At 61.8% G+C, this 18,988-nt stretch overlaps 1 protein-coding gene across 1 annotated transcript in view; it reads right to left on the bottom strand.

Moving 5' to 3' along the window:
- CDH4 (cadherin 4) overlaps nucleotides 1-18,988 on the bottom strand; it is a 382,977-nt gene that overhangs the window by 2,666 nt on the left and 361,323 nt on the right. The window contains exons 10-15 of the mRNA XM_015596918.1: nucleotides 18,666-18,803; nucleotides 11,138-11,323; nucleotides 5,671-5,924; nucleotides 5,030-5,172; nucleotides 2,782-3,015; nucleotides 627-934 (exon numbers count right to left, since the gene is read on the bottom strand). Coding sequence (XP_015452404.1) covers nucleotides 627-934; nucleotides 2,782-3,015; nucleotides 5,030-5,172; nucleotides 5,671-5,924; nucleotides 11,138-11,323; nucleotides 18,666-18,803 — 1,263 coding nt within the window. The remainder of the gene's footprint in view (nucleotides 1-626; nucleotides 935-2,781; nucleotides 3,016-5,029; nucleotides 5,173-5,670; nucleotides 5,925-11,137; nucleotides 11,324-18,665; nucleotides 18,804-18,988) is intronic.

Genomic DNA, 18,988 nt, shown 5'->3' with positions numbered 1-18,988 from the left:
GTGTCCGTGTGAGCATGGTGTGCACAAGCACGTGAGCAGGCCGTGTGCGTGTCCGTGTGAGCATGGTGTGCACAAGCACGTGAGCAGGCCGTGTGCGTGTCCGTGTGAGCACGGCGTGCACAAGCACGTGAGCAGGCTGCGTGCGTATCTGTGTGAGCATGGTGTGCGCGTGTGTGCACAAGCATGTGAGCAGGCTGTTTGTGTGTCCATGTGAGCATGGCGTACACAAGCATGTCAGCAGGCTGCGTGCGTATCCGTGTGAGCATGGTGTGCGTGTGTGCACAAGCGCGTGAGCAGGCCGAGTGCGTGTCTGTGTGAGCACGGCGTGCGCGTGTGTGCACAAGCACGTGAGCAGGCTGTGTGCGTGTCTATGAGCATGGTGTGCACGTGTGCTCAGCATGAACATGGGCGTGCCGTGTGCCTGTGTGAGCGTGTGCGCATGCCGTGTAGATGTGCACGTGTGCGTGTCTGAGCAGGCGTGTGCACACCTGTGCATGTGGGCAGCTCATGTGAGTGCGCCTGAGTGCATGCGTGTATTGCCATGAGTGTCTGGGCCCATCTCGTATGCACCGGTTTAACTGGGTTTCTGACAGGTCCCCAGTGGGGACGTGGGCTGCAGGACGCACCTGGGCACTTCCGCCCCCTGGCCCCCCCGGACGAGTGCTCGCACCGAGACGCCCTCGGCACCTGTCGTACTCACTCAGCAGGATCACGATGCAGATGAGGATGGCCACGATGGCGCCCGTGCCCAGGCCGGCCGCTGCCACTGCGCCAGCCGTGGTGCAGTCTCCGTTCTCGTCACAGGGGCACACCTTGACTTTGATGATGGACGTATTGGACAGGGGGGGGTTCCCAGAGTCTGTGACGATGATGGGGACGTCGTACACCCCGGCCTCCAGGTACAGGATGCGCAAGCTGAGCTGGGCGTAGTCACCTGGTGCAAAGCGACACCGGGCTTTGTTCAGTGAACGGCGACCTCTCCTTCCTAAGCAGGACTTCCGAAGGACCGGACCGGGTCTGAGGCCATGAAAATCTAACGCGTCTGCTTAACACACACGTATACACATGCACACACGCAAGGCACACACATGCACAAGCACACACACGTACTCACACAACACACGCACACAAGGCACACAGACATGCGCACACAGACATGCGCACACATGCACACATGTATGCAAATACACAAAGCACGTACACAACACACAAGGCACACACAGGCATATGCACAAAATGCACACATGCACACACATGCACACACAAAGCACACGTGCACAACATAGGGCACACAGGCACATGCACACACACATGTGCACACAAACACAAAACACACAACATACACAAGGCATACACACATGCACACACACAAACACAAAACACATGCACACAACATAAGGCACACAGGCATGCGCACACACTTATACATGTGCACACATACATACAAACATACAAAACATGCACACAAGACACACAAGGTCTACACAGGCATGCGCATACGTACACACGCACACACACACAAAACATGCACACACACACATACAAGCATACACACAAGCACACATATGTATACACATGCACACAGAGATATGCACACATAAGCACACACATGCACACAGGGATATACACAAGCACACACACCCACATATACACATGCACACAGAGATACGCATACAGATGGACACACGTGCACACACAAGCACAAGCACACGCACAGCACATATATACACATGCACACACACAAACACACATGCACATGGGTATACACATACACACACAAACACATATGCACAGGTATACACATGTACACACATACAAACACACATGCGCACGGGCACACACATGCACACACACAAACACACATGCGCACGGGTATACACATGCACACACGCATAAAAGCATATACACGAGTACGCACATGTATACACATGCACACAGAGATACACACAAGCACACACAAACACATGCGCACGGGTACACACATGCACACACATGCGCACGGTACACACATGCACACGGGTACACATGCACACACACGCACGGGCACACACATGCACCCACACACGCGCACGGGTACACACATGGACACACATGTGCACGGGTACATACATGCACACACATGCGTACGGATACACACATGCACACACATGTGCACGGGTACACACATGCACACACACGCACTACATCTTACCATAATATTAAAAGACACTGGCCATTCGGTAAAAGAAGTTACAACACACGGGATGAAGGAACGATTTCCTTCATATATAAAGAGTTTCACCGAATCAGTTAGAAAAAATCCTTCCCAAAAAATAACAGGTGAGGGCATCGAACAGACAGTTTGCAGAAGAAACAAAAAGCGGCCCGTAAGTGTGCGGCAGAATGGCCCTCGCTGGTCAAAGGTGCACATGGACACGATGTGGCTCAGAAGCTGGGAAAATGCTCTTTTAGACGGGGCCAGTGCTGGCGGGGCCCGGGGCGCAAGCCCTCCCTGTCACCCCTCTAGAGGCATCCTCACGCGCCCGCAAACCCCGGCCCGGTGCCTTTTATGCACGTGCACGTTTAGGACGGCGCCCTCGGGAAACACACTGGTCAGCGGGGTGGTGGACAGCAGTCTGCGCAGCCGCAAGGACATCCACGGCCACGCTGTCAAACGGGGAGACGCTGGGGCCTCGGCCCTGTGGGGGCCCTGCGGGGCAAGGCCTGCACCGGCCTCCTGTGGGGCAGGGCCCCGGCTCTCTGCCCAGACCCTGCGGAGCGCGGAGCCCGGCGCGGGCTCACCGTTTAGGCGGGTGATGGTCCAGTTCCTCCGCACGGCGGCCGGGGCGGCGGGCAGCTCGAAGACGTAGGGGCCGACGTTGGGGTCGGCGTCCGCGTCGGCCGCCGTGATGTTGACGGCGTCCAGACTTGGCCTCTCGCAGATCTGCGCCTCCTTGGGCAGCAGCTCGGGGGCGTTGTCGTTGATGTCGATGAGATAGATCTGGAGGGTCCCGGTGCCGCTGGCCGGGGGGGCCCCTGCAGGGCAGACACAGGGCCTCGCAGGTCACCTCTGATCCGATGCCACCGCGGCCCCACCCCCCACCCCAGGGCTCCGCCACCACCCCAGACCCACAGACACACCCACTGCACAACACACGCAGCCACTCGGCCGTGCACGACAGACACCCTGCGGCCGCGCACGCGCGCAGACAGCTCCGCCCAGCAAAGCTGCGGGAGGCAGCGCCCACTCAGCGAGCCACACTCGGGCCTCGGCGCCCCTCTGGGGACCCCGACCCTGTCCCCCGAGACCCTCACGCCCAAGCCCTGCCTCCGCCCAGGCTCACGTTGCGGTGGATGTGAGCTGGGCGGCTGGAGAGGCATGTGCTGTCCGCCCTCCAGGCTGTGCTGACAGCCGCTCTGCCTTTTATGGCAGCTCCTGACCCCGACACGAAGCACCCGGTTTGGGGCTGAGGCAGGTGGAGTGTGTAGAAAATACATCCTACAGCGTGTCCCTTTAATCTTCCAGAAAACAGCAAAACGCACGCGCGGTGACAGCTCACGGCCGGCCTCGGACACTGCTTTGATGGGTGCACGAGGACACGGCGCACAAGTGGGGCTCGTTCACCAGAGCCAAGCGCGCACCTGCTTCGGGTGCTGCCGCCCGCCCTCTGCTCCAGCCACGGTTCATTCAAAGTCCCTGTCCGACCCAGTCTCCGTGCCTGAGCTGCCACGGGCCTCTGTGCGCCCTGCGGCTCGGGGGTGGGGGAAGGAGGCTGGCAGGTGACGGCAGGGGTCCCCGCCGTCACGTGGTGTAGGACAGACCTCATGAACTCTAGCTGCACAGCGTTCCCAGAGCAGCCAGCCACACCCTGCCCCGGGGCCTTTGCAGGGGCTGCTATGAACTCCGGGGTGCACCTCCCGCTCCCCAGTGCCTTTGCAGGGGCTGCTATGAACTCCGGGGTGCACCTCCCGCTCCACCTTCCCGTCCCGCTGGCCTTGGCCCCGCAGTCAGGCCCTCAGAGCCAATGGCTCAGCTGGAGGCCTCGGTCACTGTCTCCCGTCCCCGTCTTCCAGCCAGCTCCCTCCCACAGTTATCTGGCCGACTTGTCACCCATCTCCCTGGAACGGAGACTGCCAAGGTGACCCTCGATATCCATTTCTCCTTTCTTCCTTAATAAAACAACCAGTGTCCTGAATTTTAGCTGGAATCATCGCTGCCCAGCTAGCAGACTGCATTTCTCAGCATCCCCTGCAGTGAGCTATGGCTGCGTGACCAAGTTCTCAGCCATCACTGGCCTTCGTGAGCACTGAGTGGAAGTCCTTAGAAGGGTCTGCCCTTGCCCTCCCTGCTCCTCCTTCTGTTGGCCAGAATGTGGTCGTGATGGCTGGAGCAGCGGCAGCCACTCTGGACCATGCCGCAGCTCGCCAAGGACGTGGGAGTGGCCAGAGTGAGCTGGTGTCTTAGCGCTGACCTGTGCCTGCCTGCCTCATCTTCTTTCTGGGAGAAAACAAACCTCAATCGTGATGAAATTTCTATCGTTGCTATGCAGCCGGCCCTGGTGCTAGTGGGCACACTGGCCCCCGGAACGTCAGCATGGAGAGAGGGGCTTTGCCTGTCCTGTCCCGATGGCACACGGCAGGGCTCAGTGGTCATAAGAGCAGGGACAGCAGTGCTGACTGAGCCAGGGCCCGTCCCCACGGCCCTCGGCAAGGGCCGCTCAGCTAAGACGTGGTTCCAATGCCGCAGCTTATGGGTGGAGAAGCCGAGAAGCTGTTCAGCCAGGACAGGGCGGGGACAAACCTAGGCCAGACTGCCATCGTCCCTGGCTCCCCCTGCCACCCATGAGTGAGCGACCGTGTGGGTGCCCGGATGAATGACGGACGCTTTGAACAAACGCGGAGAGGGTGACGGCCGGGGCCACTGAGGGACGACGAGGCCCCAGCTGCGGCTCGGCACAGGGCAGCTGGCACTGCGTCCCCCCCCCCGGGTGCCGGCGGGCCCCCCCCCAGCACACGGCACGTGAGCGCAGTCACCCGGAGTGGGGCGCACCGTTGTCAGCCGCCAGGAAGGTGGCCTCGTAGACGTTGTTTCTGATGTAGAGCGACTCGCGGTCCAGGGCGGCCGCTGTGGTGACCTGGCCGTTGCTGGCGTTGATGTGTAGCCAGTTTGCCGGGTCTGACAGCTTTGAGTATCTGCGGAGGGAGGGGGCGGGAGGTGAGGTGAGGGCGGGAGCTCAGAGCCGCCCTGGAGCCCCCAGCCCTCCAGGCAGCATTCCCGGGACCGTCCCTCCTGGGTGCCAGCCCCGAAGTAGAGTTCACTGGGGGTCTTTCCATAGTGGGACGGTGACAGCAGAGGCTCATGGTCACCATGGTAGATGGGCTACGTGTCCTCACAAGGACCTTAGGGGGCAGGTGCTATCGTCCCCATTCACAGATGGCAAGCTGAGGAGCAGAGAGGTGACCTTCGACGTCCTGCAGCTGGCAGGGGGCCCAGCACAGGGCCCGCACCTCCCACATCTTCGAGGCTGCCCCGCCCTCTCGGTGCGAGCCAGGACAGCGCCCACCATGTTTGCTGAGCACCTGCGGCATCACTCAGACTGGGTCAGGTGGGCCAGGTCTCCCCCGCTGTCGCTGGGAATGGGCCCTGCGCTCCCACCTGGAGAGACACCCGAGCCGGGCACCGGGCCCCACCTCACGGCCTGCTGCATGAAGCGGTCGGGGTCCACGGCCGAGAAGGTGGTCAGCACCGTGCCGGCTGGCACGCCCTCCTCCAGGCGGATCAGCTTGTGGTTTGAAGGGAAGTAGGGGGCCTCGTTGACGTCCATGACCGAGATGGTCACCCCTGCCGTGGACTGGAAGGACATCTGGATCCCGCTGGCCAGGGGCGCCTGGTTGGACACCATCACGGTCAGCATGAACGCCCTGTTCAGCTCGTAGTCGACTGCCTGGAACGAGAGAGGCCAGGGCGAGCTGCACTGGTGCCCGCGGGCCGGATGGAGGGGGTGCCAAGGGCCGGGTGGAGGGGGTGCCACGGGCTGGATGGAGGGGGTGCCGTGGGCTGGATGGAGGGGGTGCCACGGGCTGGATGGAAGGGGTGCCACGGGCCGGATGGAGGGGGTGCCAAGGGCCGGGTGGAGGGGGTGCCACGGGCTGGATGGAGGGGGTGCCGTGGGCTGGATGGAGGGGGTGCCATGGACTGGATGGGGGAGGTGCCACGGGCTGGATGGAGGGGGTGCCACGGGCTGGATAGAGGGGTGCCACGGGCTGGATAGAGGGGTGCCCATGGGCTGGTTCATCAGCACCCGCCACCCAGTCTGTTGCTGCTTCTCTCGTCCTGCTCTGTGGCCGGGATGCTGGTCCTGACGGCCACTGTCCCCAGGGCCCCTTGTCTCTGCTTTTCTGCTGGGTTTGGCTAATGGGAGGAGGGAGAGTTGGGGTGAAGGCCCCCCACGTCCCTCCTGTCCCGTCATGCGGTGGCAGTGGCTGGGCTCCTCGGGGGCTGCAGCACCCACCACGTGTCCCCTCCACAGCTTGGCTCTCAGCAGGCACCGGGGGGCCACGCCCACCTGTTCCCTCCAGCAGAGTGTGGCCAGGCCCCCACCGTTGCTTGTCCAGGGGGCCTCACCAGGTGCCATGTGCGGAGTGGTCGCCCCCCAAAGTCATGTCCGTCTCAGGCCAGCGGCGCAGTCTTATTTGGAAACAGCTTCCTGCAGACGCAGTTAAGCTAAAGACTGAGGTAAAGCCACCTGGGACCGAGGGTGGCCCCTGGTCTGGAGGAGGGAGAGGGAGAGGCACAGACAGGTGCGGGCAGAGGCCATGCGACGGCAGAGGCGGGGACTGGAGTGACGTGGCTCCCAGCCCAGGGCCACCAGAGATCGCCCAGGGCCACCAGAACGTGGGAGACAGGCAGGCAGGACCCCCCGGAGCCTCTGGAGGGAGTGCGGCCCTGCCGGAACCTTGATTTCAGACTTCTGGCCAACAGAACTGTGCGAGGTTACGTTTCTGTTGTTTTAAGCCACGTAGCTTATGGTCCTTTGTCACAGCAGCCCCAGGACACTAACTCGTCAGGTGTTTTGGGTTCCCTCCAACTCAGCACAGGTCCCTGTATTAACGTGATTTCCAGTTACACCCTTTTGGGGGTCCAGGACCCCCACTGATAGATACTAGAAGGGGTCTACAGTCTGCGGGGTGGTCCTCACAGTTTGGAGAGGGAGGGAAGTCATCTGGAAACACTAGGGTCCTGAGATGTGTAACTATTCAAGGCAAAATGTGCAACAGTATCGCTGGGAAAAAACCCAACACCACACAACATGTTGCCATCGCCTTAAAAACTTCTGCTTAGACACATGAAAAGTAATATACGCACAAGGTGGTTCATCGCAATGTTATTTTGTATCATTCAAGGAGGATACGAATTGGAGACCGGAGACGACCAGATGGCCGCCCCGCCCGGGCACGCGCACGGCGGGGACACCTGCAGCCGTGACGAAGGACCGGGGCGGGCCCCAGGTACCGAAGTGGGGAGAGCTCCAGGATCCACGGGCAGCAGAGAAAGCAACAGACACAGCACGCTGCCTTTCGCGAAGGGGACGGAGAGGAGTGTGGACGGCGCATCTGCTCGCGTTTGCAGAAAGGAACATGGCGGCAAGAAACGAGAAACTCGCACCGACGGTCAGAGCGGGCAGCGGGTGGCGGGCAGCGGAGGGCTCGAGCTGGCTGCGTGTTTTGTCACACAGCTTTGTGTTTGGAGTCACGATATTTTATATTCTCACATTTTAGGTATTAAAAATAAAACTATATATAAAACAGTCTCTGGATATTGGAAACCAGCTGTTAACATAATTCCCAAGGCAATAATGACTTCAAGCGAGGACAGCGCTTAGATGCTCGTCCTCAATGGGCTTTTAAGGGCAACGGTCCTTGCGAATAAATCTTAAACTCGTTTGGACCTCTCGCTGTGGGCAGTGATTTTGGGTTTGTTATTTTAAGCTTTTTGTGTGCCCTGAAGGATACAGGAGATGAGCGATGGCCGACGCGGCTGGGGACCACTACCTTCAGAGTAAGACGGTGGGACACGGGATCGGTGGCGTTAAGTGAAAACCCTCTGATGCTGCATTTGGAGAAAACGACCGTCGGATCCGTGACATGATGGAGGTAGCCGGTGTGAGCGCTCGGTCTGACGTGTCGCCCCCTCGCTCCGCCCGGAGCCGTCCAGGAGCGATGCCGTCGGCTGCAGTGACACCTCTTGTGTCCGCATGTTGCATCCCTGATGTGTCTGCATGCTCCCCCCCCACCCCCCAGGGACGGCACAGGGCCTGGCGCTTAGCACGGTGCCGGCGTGGGTCAGCCGTACCCCACGGGGGCCTGGGGGACATAGGGGGACAGCTGGACACCTTCCTTGCCCATCGCCGAGCACAACGCTGAGTGCTGCTCAGGTGTGTGATCACAGAAGGGCCCTCCACCCACAGGTGCCACCCAGACAGGGCCTCCGGGGCCCAAGCTGGCTGCCGGTCTGTGGGGGCCCCCAGTGCAGGACTGCCTGGCACCCCTCCCCTGACGGATCCTGCCGGACTTCCGGCCCCTCCCCCTGGCCCACACTTGGTGCTTCTGTCTCTGGACCCCGGCTGCCTCCAAGCGCACAGCACCCGCCTGCACCCGCGCCGTGTCTGGCCGTCACCCAGGGCCCTCTGAGAGCTGGCTGGGGGTGGCGTTAATTCGTTTATATACGGTTTCATAAAGTTGTGGTGGTTTTGTCTATGAACAAACCACTAAAGGAGTGATCTTTCTGCCATATTTATTGGTTGGTGTCCCTGAAGGACATAGAATGCTGCATGTCATACATTAAAAACGGTGTCACCAAGCTGAGCAAGGACACCTTCCTGAAAGACAACACGGCCAATAAAGTTCCACGGGCGGGTGAAATAAAACGCACTGTAATGGGGGAGTCGATGGGTAATTTGCTTGGACCGTTTCAATCAGAGTGAAGGGTCTGCTCCCCGGCTCCGCTGGGCACCCCCCCCAGGGGGCGGTGACCCTTCGCTCAAAGGTGAGGGGTGGGGTCTGCACCCTGAGGGGTGGCGCCCAGCGAGGGTGCTGGCGGTGTGGCGGGGATGGGGCTGGAGGGGGCGCACCACTGGGCACGCTCTGCCTGCCACGAGCCTGTCACCGCCAAGGGGTCAAGCAGAAGAGGCCAGTCCTTGGCTTTTGGGTTTTAAAAGCCGAGGTCCACGGGGAGGCAGGAAGGACCTGTGATCGCTCTGGGCCTGAGTTTTCTCCTGGAGTGGGCTGTGATTTCATGGCTGGAGCCGGGAGAGGACAGGCGAGGGACGGAGGCGGCCACGCGGGCTCCTGGGAGGGCACGGACGGGGACGGATGCCCGTCGGGCGGGGTCTGACAGCAGAGGAGCTGTGCGCCCCAGCTCGGGCAGAGCTTGAGAGGTGGTGAGGCTCGCGGGGCCCCCAGACCGGGAGGACAGAGTCGGGGGGTGTGGAGGCGGGGCAGTGATCAGGGAGACCCACCGAGATGACCGTGAACTTCCTTGGACGGTGGCTGAGCTGGGCCTCAGGACTGAGAAGGGACAGTGCAGCCAGGATCCGTGACTGATGGCCGAAGGCTGGGTGGGCCACAGACGCCCCCTGCTCCCGCTGCATCGGCCCTGATGCACCAGGCCACCAGAAAAGGGTGCAGGGGAGGTCCCTGTCTAGGAGTCACCTCCGCCGGGGTCGCGGGCTAGAACCAGAAGCTGGGGTGCTGTACAGAAGCAAAGGCTCTGTGCACACACCACTGGGCTGTGGCCTCCAGTGTGGACCGGCCACGAGGATGTCCCCTCTGCAGATACGGCCCCCGCAGGGCCGGGCGTGATGGGGTCGGGTATGCAGTGTACGTGCGCGGCAGGGCGCCTCATGATTCTGAGGGGCTGGGAGACCCTGTGGGAATTAAAGCGCCCCTCATCACGCACTGGGGAGCAGCGGGAGACCAGCCCGTCCGCGGTGACGGCGGTGACGGTGACGGTGATTACGAGGACGGCGGCAGCTTTACCAGGTGTGCACCAAACCTTTGCGTCTGCATCCGATTTAATGTCAGCGACACACCTGCGTCTAGGCCCCCCAAGTCACCTCATTTTATGTATGAAGAAATCGAGGCACAGGGAGGTGGCTGGCCCATGCTGGGGTAAGTGAAGAGCCCGTGTGGGGGTCCAAGAACATGTGTCCCCAAGGCACCGAATTCCTCTGTGGGCCAGCGCGTGGGGTCCCCTAAGTGCCCCCCTGCTCCTGTGTCTCCTGCCCCTCCCCAGACCCCGCCTGGCCAGCCCCCTTGGAAAGAGAATGTCTCAAAGGACTGTGTCTCCATCAAAGGATGCAAGACCGATTTGCAAATGCTTTCTAAGACGCGACGTCCCGCCTTCCGCAGACTTGTGATGGACATTTTAGAGACAAGCACTATACGGACTAGAAACAAGAAGGAACGGAAAACGGAGAAAGCGGGGTGCCCGCGGCTGAGCCCCGCCCAGGACAGCGCCCTGGGACGCCGTGGGCACAGCGCGTCTGCGTGCGCTCTCAGCTCGAAGGGTTTGAAAGCTTACCTGTAAACTTACACGCGCTGAGATTCAGTGGCAGGTGCACAGATAAATCCGCCACCGTGATCGAGACGCAGGCGCCCCGCCCCCAGTTCCCGCCGGCCACCCCGTAACCACACCCTCCCCATCCCTGGCGTGTTTCTTGAAATTAATCTATAATTTTGGTAGCAAAATCTAGATAAAGACAGTCAGAGAGGAAAAATACAAGAAAAACCTTCGGGTATTGGCAAAGCAAGTCCTACAATGTATCACAAAGAAAACTCCTTCTCCACGAAGCTGGCTTTATCTCAGGAATGCGGGGAGGGCTCACCGCTGGAAAGTTAGAATTCACCCACCAACAGCTTAAAGAACTATGGCCTTCGGGGAGGGGACAGGAGGGCAGCTCTTTTTTGGGGGGAGGCGGCAGCTCAGGCTGCTGTCCCTGGCGGTCACGTGACGAGGTTCTTGTGGAGGCTGCCTCTGCATCAGCGGGTTGGGGACAGCCCCTGGTCCTCGGGTGTTAGGGGTGATGTGCTGGAACCCCAGTACCGACTCTGTTAAATCTGTCCTGGGGTTTGAGGCAGGAGTGGGGCGCGCACTCACCTTCACCACGGTGACCATGCCCTCGTTGGTGACAGGGTCCGTGCGGATGCTGAAGTGCCCCGAGGGGTCCCCACTGATGACGCGGTAGGCGGCGTTCCAGTTTGGCGAGTGGGGCTGATCACGGTCCATCACGGTGAGGTTCGCGACCACCGTCCCCACCCGGTTTTCGGGGACTTCCCCCGCGTACTGCAAAGTGTAAGGAAGAGAACGTTACACGTGCTGTGGAGGCCGGGGGCGCTCGGGGGCGTCCACCCAGCGGGGGTGCCTCCAGCTGCCAGGACCTGGGGCTCCCGTGGGTGGACCCATGCCGTGCTCGTGTGGCGTTTCGGGGGGCCTCTGGGTCCTCAGCGAGGCCCGGCAAGGCTGAGGCTCACATCTGCACATACCCACTCCAAAGTCAGCCTCGCCGGCACACACGTGCACACACACACGCACACGCGTGCACCTGGCCTTTCTCTGAATCTCCTTCAAGCCTGTCCCAGGTCAGCAGGGGACTGGCACAAATTCCCGGGACACGGGGACCAGGGATGCGCCTGCACATGCGGGGTGAGCAACGGCACAGCGGCTTCCCAAGGCGACCCGCGCCTGCTGGACGTCCCGTCACGGGCTGGGGCTTGGGGTCCGTGTGGCCACACCTGGGACTTAACCCTTTTCTCTTGCCACAGACAATGCGGGCTGCGAGCCATCCCCATCGATAAGCGCGGTTCATGTGACAGAGGCAGCCATGTGCAGGGAAAGGCAGGGTGTATGTGTGTGTGAGTGTGAGTGTGTGAGTGTGAGTGTGTGAGTGAGCATATGTGAGCATGTGTGTGAATGTGAGTATGTGAGCGTGAGCGTGTATGAGTGTGTGTGTGAGCACGTGTGTGAGTGTGAGCGTGAGTGTGTGAGCATGTGTGAGTGTGTGACTGAGCGTATGTCAGCATGTGTGTGAATGTATGTGTGTGAGCATGTGTGAGCGTGTATGTGTGAGCATGTGTTTGTGTGTAAGAATGCATGTGTGTGTGAGCGTGTGAGTGTGTGAGCATGTGTGAGTGTGTATGTGAGCGTATGTGAGCATATGTGAATGTGAGTGTGTGTGTGTGTGTGTGAGCGTGTGCGTGAGTGTGAGTGTGTGTGTGTGTATTGGGTAACAACAGAACCCCAAGCGCCTCCACTGCGTGAGTCACCCACTGCTCACGGTGCCTCAGCAGCGTGTGGCCTGTGCCCTGCGGCCGGGCTCCGAGGACCCTCCGCTCGACTCACTGCTCGGCTGTCACTGCCTTGAAATTCTTCATTCGCGAGCAAGGGGCCCGCGACCTCGTTTTGCGCTGGGCCAGGCACACGGCGTGGCCAGCCCTGCTCTGTGTAGTGTGCTTTTGAGCCACAAAACCCGGAGACAAAGTTTGTGGAACTATCTAGGGGCTTCTGCTGGTGTCCACAGCAGAGCCGCCCCAACGCCGATCCCCGGGGCCCACGGAGTGCCGGGGCCAAGCTGGGCACTGCCATGCAGCGTCTCACGGGTCCTTGGAGCACCTCATTCTCGTCCCCACTCACAGACGCGGAAACCGCAGTGAGGAGTTAACACCCTGGGGAGCCACAAAGGGAGGAGCCCAGAGCATGGGTCCCAGGTGCTGGGCGTGGGGCCATGGCTGGCCTTGCCCTGGGCCCGGTCGCTGTGAAGGGAGCCCAGCTCTGGGTCCCTAATTGTGATGGTTTTCTCCCCTGAGCACCTCAGAATGTGAGCTGCAGGTGGCAGGCAGGGGCCTGGGGCACAAGTCAGAATACTGGGGGACAGCAGCTTGAACACAGGGAGACTGAGGCGGCAGTGGCCGTTGGTGATTCTGTCTCAGTGACACAGGGGCCGGTGGTTGGGGGAGGAGACGAGGTGTCTTAGGGAGGCACAGGGCTGTGCCAGGCTGTGTGGGGGTGACCTGGTTAGTCCCTGGAGCTCTCAGGACAGACGTTGGGGCAGTGGGGGCTTCGCAGGCCTCCAGAGTTGTCCTCGAGTGGGCTTGAGGCGGGAGGGTGCTTGCACAGACGGCCCCCATAACGTGAGTGAGGGCGACAGGGAGACTGTTTGTGCCAGCTGGCAGAGGCCCCAGACCCCCTGCTTCAGCACCTGCAGTGGCAGGAGGCAGGTGGCTGTACCTCGTCCTGCATTGACGACAGGATCCGAGGTCCCTGCACCTGGGGACTCCCCCACCTATGCGCCTGGTGACCCCCGGCAGAGCCCCCCACCTGACCACCTGGCCTTGGATTTCGTGGCCACTCGCATGCTTTGGCAGCTTCTCTCTCTGCTTAAACTACTGGGGGGGACTCTGGGTGTTGTCACCTGAGGGTCCCCCACCTCAGCAGAGTTTTGAGGGGCACTACGCCCAGTGAGGACCCCCTGGGCACCTCCACCTGCTCTGCTCAGTCCTCCGGAGCGGGGTCTCCATCTCCGGGAGTTGTGGGCTGGTGGTTTCACGGTGCAGGAAGAGCCACATGTCCCTGAGTCTGATGCCTTCTGGGCTTTGGGGTGAAGTTTATTAGCAGAGTCTATTTTAATTCGTGCAGGTTTAATACAGGCTCATGAAGGAGAGTCTGAGCTGGCGAATCAGGCTCAGGGTTTCCACATTTGCCTTCCCCAGCCGCAGTGCATTTTTAATTTAATTTCCCAGGTTTCGGGCAGACACAGCCTGTCCCCCTGCCCCACGGGATACGAAGACAGATATTTAGAGAAGGAGGAAATAACTCGGGCTTTCTCGCCCCGACGGAAATCCAACACCCCATGTCCGGCCCTCGTCCCCAGACGCAGGCGGCTTTTGGTGTGGGGCGCAGAGATGGCCCACTCCCCGGGGAGGGCGCATTAGCATAGAGGGCTGGGTGGGACAAGCGAGCCAGCCAGGGGGCAGGGGGAGCCCCTCGGCCGGCGAGGCCTGAGAGTGACAGCCGGCCCACACCCAAGACCCCGAAATGGTGCTTTGCTTGTCCTGAGTACTCGGGACTGTCACTGGTCTTACTGAGGCCTGGGGGAGGACCTGACCCTCCCCAGGAGCCCCTTGGGGCACAGGACACTCGCCTCCCCTGGCCTGTGGACCCTGGCTTGGTTGAGGACATCTAATTGGTTCTCCCTGCCAGAAATCAAGGATCCATCCCTTGACCGCTGTCCCTGGACACCCCTGTCATGCCAGGATGGCCTCAGAGTGGGAAGGCTGCAGGTGCCTGGAGAGGGGTCCCCACGAAGCTCCGTCTGGGGACACACCAGCACCGGTCCTTTATTCCGTGTTGGCTTCTGTTGGAAAATGTGCAGTACACTGCTTTTAATTTTCGAAATTTAGTTTTCCTTCCAGTAAAACAATGACAATTTCTGTTGGTTTCTGAGTTGAGAATCAGCATCGCGGCCCCAGCGGCATCCAGTGGGAGGGAAGCTGAGTCCGCCTTCTGCCTGCCGGGGACACTGAGGCCTCGCCGAGCCCCTGGCCCACGCGCCGCGCTGCTGGACAGTAGGTAACGAGGCACGCAAAGTGTCCCCTGCGATGCTAGCTCGGGGAAGGACCCCGCCACTTAACTGAAAAGAGAACTTGAAACCCCTCAGCTGGCTTTTCAGTGCGCAGACTAGGTTTGTTCCAGAAAGCGGGGTTTACTGGCCTCCTCACCACGACGAGCAGCCTGCGTCTTCCAGGGGAAGACCAGGCTGCTGACATAATGTTGATGAGAAGCACCGTGACAAGGGCCACTGTCATCCTGTCTTGTTTCTCGAGGCCCACCGTCCGTCCAGGCCCCGAAGCCGGGGCTGTCTTGCCACCCGGCCAGGCAGGCCACTCCGAGGGTGGCACCACAAGCTGTCCCAAGAAGAACCTCAAAGGCGAGGGGCTGCAGACCCACAGACACCCACATCCCACGTCTGTGGACCCCTGCCTCCGGCTGGCCACTGCAGCCCCTCGAAGGGTGATCTGTGGGTGATACTGGCTCAGCATGCCGTGGGCCCGACATCGGCCTACAAGTTTGTCACCCTCTTGTCCCGTCTTCAGAGACCCCGGGAGGGGAACCATTGTGATCCCCCACCTTTTACAGGCATCTAACCTAATTTCACTCACGTCAGCCTTGGGGTGAGGGACAGATCGTTCAGGCAACACGTACAGTAAAACAGGCAGGATCCCGTCCTGTATGACACCGCACTGAGGGTGTCCTGTAAGGACCGTAAGGACTGCCCCCTTTCCTTTACCAGTGGACAGCAGCGCTGGGCGGGGCTCCGCGTCTGCCTCCGCTCAGCCCCGCCCCCTCCCCGGACCCCGCCCCCGGACCCCGCCCTCTCCTGCTCCCGGACGCCGCTCCTTCTTGCCCCGGTGACGGGGCTGGTTACCACCCGTATGTCACTGTTCAGGGTAAAAATGTCTATACAGATCAGCGATGCTCCCGGAGATGCTGCAAGATAGTGTCGCACTTAAGTGTCAAGTGGGGACAAACATTCCGGTGCTCAGAGAGGTCCGGCTATCTGCCCAAAATCACGCAGCTAGGAGGGACCATGTTGGGGGGTGTGGGGAGCCTCCTGACTCCAGGAGACCCTCCTGTGGCCATGAGCGTGGGGGCGGCGAGGTGGCTGGGCTGGCGTAGGGACCTGGAAGCTGGGTCTCCAGGCTTCACTCCAGGACCCAAGGCGGCAAACAGGGGGCCCTTGGGTGGGGTCTAAAGGTCGTGTCCTGCAGGCCAGCGGACCCTGTGTGCACCCGAGGGAGTGCCCAGTGCAGAGTGGCCGGCTGGATGGCAGGACTCAGCCCCGCAGCGGGCAGCTAGCCTGTCACGTCCGCAGAGCAGACGAAGGGAGGATAACGTTTAATCATCATTTAGGAGCAGGAGTTGGATCCCGCAGAGCCCCGCATCTCCTCAGCTTCTGCTGATTGTTCTTGATTAAGGGTGATAAAAATAAACCGGCGGGCCAGGGGCGGGGCCAGGGGCGTGGCCAGGGCGTGGCCAGCCCGCAGTCCCGCCCACCGAGCAGCCGCATCCTGGGCCTGGCCTGCCACCCATCCCGGGACCCCGAGTGTTTACGGACACCCTGGGATTGCCTGCGACGCAGCCACTGGGACATCAGCACTTGGATGACGGGATGGAGCCCACGCCCTGCCCGACCGCAATCCCGCCCGAGCGGTCCGTGCAGTCTACACCTCACGCCCGTCCACGCCCACCCGCGCTGGCTACACCCTTCCATGCAGTCTACACTGGCCCACGCCTGCCCATGCCGTCCACACCCACTGCCCGCAGGTCTGACTCGTGTCCCGGGAACCAGGCTGTGCCCACCTCCCCCTGGCATGTGTGTGAGTCACCTCCTGGGTCACAGGCAAACTCCGCCCGGTCCCAGTGCGGTGACCCAGTGCACTGACCAGCTGCCGTTTTCCAGCCGTCTGTGTGGAGCGAGGGACATCTCGCTGACGGAGTCCCTCCCCTGATGCCCTGAGCAAAGAGGCAGGTCACCTCCCTCTGTCACTTCCTCACCAGCGGTGACCTCACGGCTGAGCACCTGCCCTGGACCGCCGGAGACCCTGACTCCGCAGACGGGCTCCGGGCACTGTGGGCTGCGCCCCCCGAGGTCCTGACCAGCGTGGACGGCGCCAGGCGCCTGGCCCAGAAGCGGCTCAGCCCCTCACTGGGAGTGGCCACGTGCCGTCGCGGGCGTGGCACGTGTGAAGACAGCCGTGTGTCCCATCATTGTCACAGAAGGTGGTGCAGGCGTCTGTGTCTGCCCGGCCAGCTGTGGTCTGGGGACCTGGGCATCATTATTCTCCAAGGGTCCCTAGAGAGCTGCTTCCCGCATGTCCAAACTCCCTGAGACACCGGCTCTAGGTCTGTCGTGCCATTATCCCTGGCCACAGGGAGCACATGAAAGTGGAAGCCACGCACCCCTCACCAGTGGGCAGGGGCCTGCTGCTCCCTCCATGCGGCGATCTGCCATCTGCCCACCAGGTGGCGCTGTGCCCTCACGGCTGAGGCCGCGGTCGGCCACCGGGACCCGCCCTGGGTCCGCCTGGTCTGGCCATGCCCAGAGCTTGGACTTGGGATGCAGGATGTGAGACTTGGGACTCTGTAGTTCCAGATGGGGGGGACGTGGGGACGATGGGGTGCTGTGGTGTGGGGAAGCAGGGCGGGGAGGCGCTCGGAGGTCGAGGGGAGGCTCGTCTGAGGGGCCCTGGCCTGTGAGATGCATTCATAGCAAGGTGACTGGCCCACCTGGAGAACGGAGGGACCTTTCCATCCCCCCTACCCCGGCCACCTCTCTTAGCTGCATGATGCGGCCACAGCTTCTGGGGTTCCACCCCGGCTGCTCCCAGGTACGGGCGGCATGGCTTTGACAAGTGACTCAGCCTCTCTGAGCCTCGGCGCCCTCCCCACACCTGGGTCCTGGCCCTCATGGGGCTGGTGGCAGCGGAGGTGACGGGAAAGCTTGGCTGGTGCCTGGCGCCCGGTGCCTGGCGGGGGAGCCACCGGGGGCGGCTTGTGCTCTAGCCACTATGGTTCCTGTTCCTGCGGCCGCTGCTGCCCCCTCGGCCCTCCCGTGACCTGGCCTGAGAGCAGCGAGGCTCTGGGAAGGGGCCCTGGACCCTCAGGGTGGCCTCGAGCTACCAGCACCGCCCCAGCCCGGCCTGGCCCCTGCCGCATGGCTGGACGGGCACCTGAGGGGCAGATGCATGTCCCCACCATGTTGGCATCCCAGGGTGATGGCCCGGACACTCAGCACTGCTCGCCACGGACCTGGGCAGTCACGAGGGCGGGTGTTGGCTGGTGAGTGGGGGGAGAGCAGAGGCCGGGACCCCAGAGGCCGTCGGTGACACCAAAGGGCTCGCTCCACGCGCCGGGCACTGAGTGAGCCGCGGGGGTGGGTCACGGGATGGGGCCTCCTGGGGATGGGACGCAGGACTCGTGGTTCTGTGACCCCACAGCCAGTGTGTGTGTGCGACCCAGGGCTCAAGGCCCAGAAGGGACACGTGGGTCCACACTGCGAGGGAGCGAACGAACGAATGTCCGTTAGGAGTGCCGGGCCACACTGGTCCAGCCTGGGGTGCGGCCCAGGCACACCCACCAGTCACGTGTGACGCAGAGGAGCGCGGCGTGCCCCCACACCCCGTTTCCCGTTCTGCTGGCCACGGCCATGGAGAGCTAGCTGAGTGTGTCCTCGAGGGGCCTGCCCTGTGTCTGGCCGAGGCCCCATCCGGGCCTTCCCTGGCAGGCCTGCCACGCACGGCCACCGGCACACCTCTCAGAGTGGCAGAGACGGCGGCTCTTGCCCAGATGGCACCGGCTGACGCCTCCAGACTCAGAGTGTCCAGCCCACTGTCCTGCGAGCCTCTCGGGGCCAGCACTGCTCAGAGTCAGGTGTGGCTGTGCCAGACTGAGCAGAGGACCCCTCCACCGCGGGCTGGCTGCCACTGCTGCCTCGGACCCCACTGCTGGGCCTTGGCCACCCCCACCTGCCCAGCTCCTTCCACCCACCAGCGGCCATCAGAGACGCAACACCGAGCGTGAGCGAACTGGAGCCCGTGACCACGGGCCCCCGCGCATGCCCGGGACTCACCGTGCTCGCGGTGAATTCTGGCGGGTTGTCGTTCACGTCTGTCACCGTGACGATAGCTGTGGCTGTATTCGAGAGGCCGTAGTTCAGGTTCCCCTCCATGTCTGTGGCCTGAACGATGACCGTGTACTGCTGAACTTTCTAGAAGGGAACGGGGTGGGGGGAACAGAACATCAGTCTGGGATTTAGTTTACAGGCGGCCACGCTTTTCATCAGAGAAACGTGCCCCAGGATGGAGTTCGCGGTGGCCGGGCCGCACGCCCGCCGGGCACGGTGTTGGCCGCGGGGCTCGCCCGGAGCCGTCGGCGGGAGACGTGGCACACGGG

The sequence above is a fragment of the Pteropus alecto genome, unplaced genomic scaffold (assembly GCF_000325575.1).
Source record: "Pteropus alecto unplaced genomic scaffold, ASM32557v1 scaffold45, whole genome shotgun sequence".
In the NCBI taxonomy this organism is placed as follows: domain Eukaryota; kingdom Metazoa; phylum Chordata; class Mammalia; order Chiroptera; family Pteropodidae; genus Pteropus; species Pteropus alecto.
Note: the sequence above shows the minus strand (reverse complement) of the source record. Positions and strands in the feature narration are given on the sequence as shown.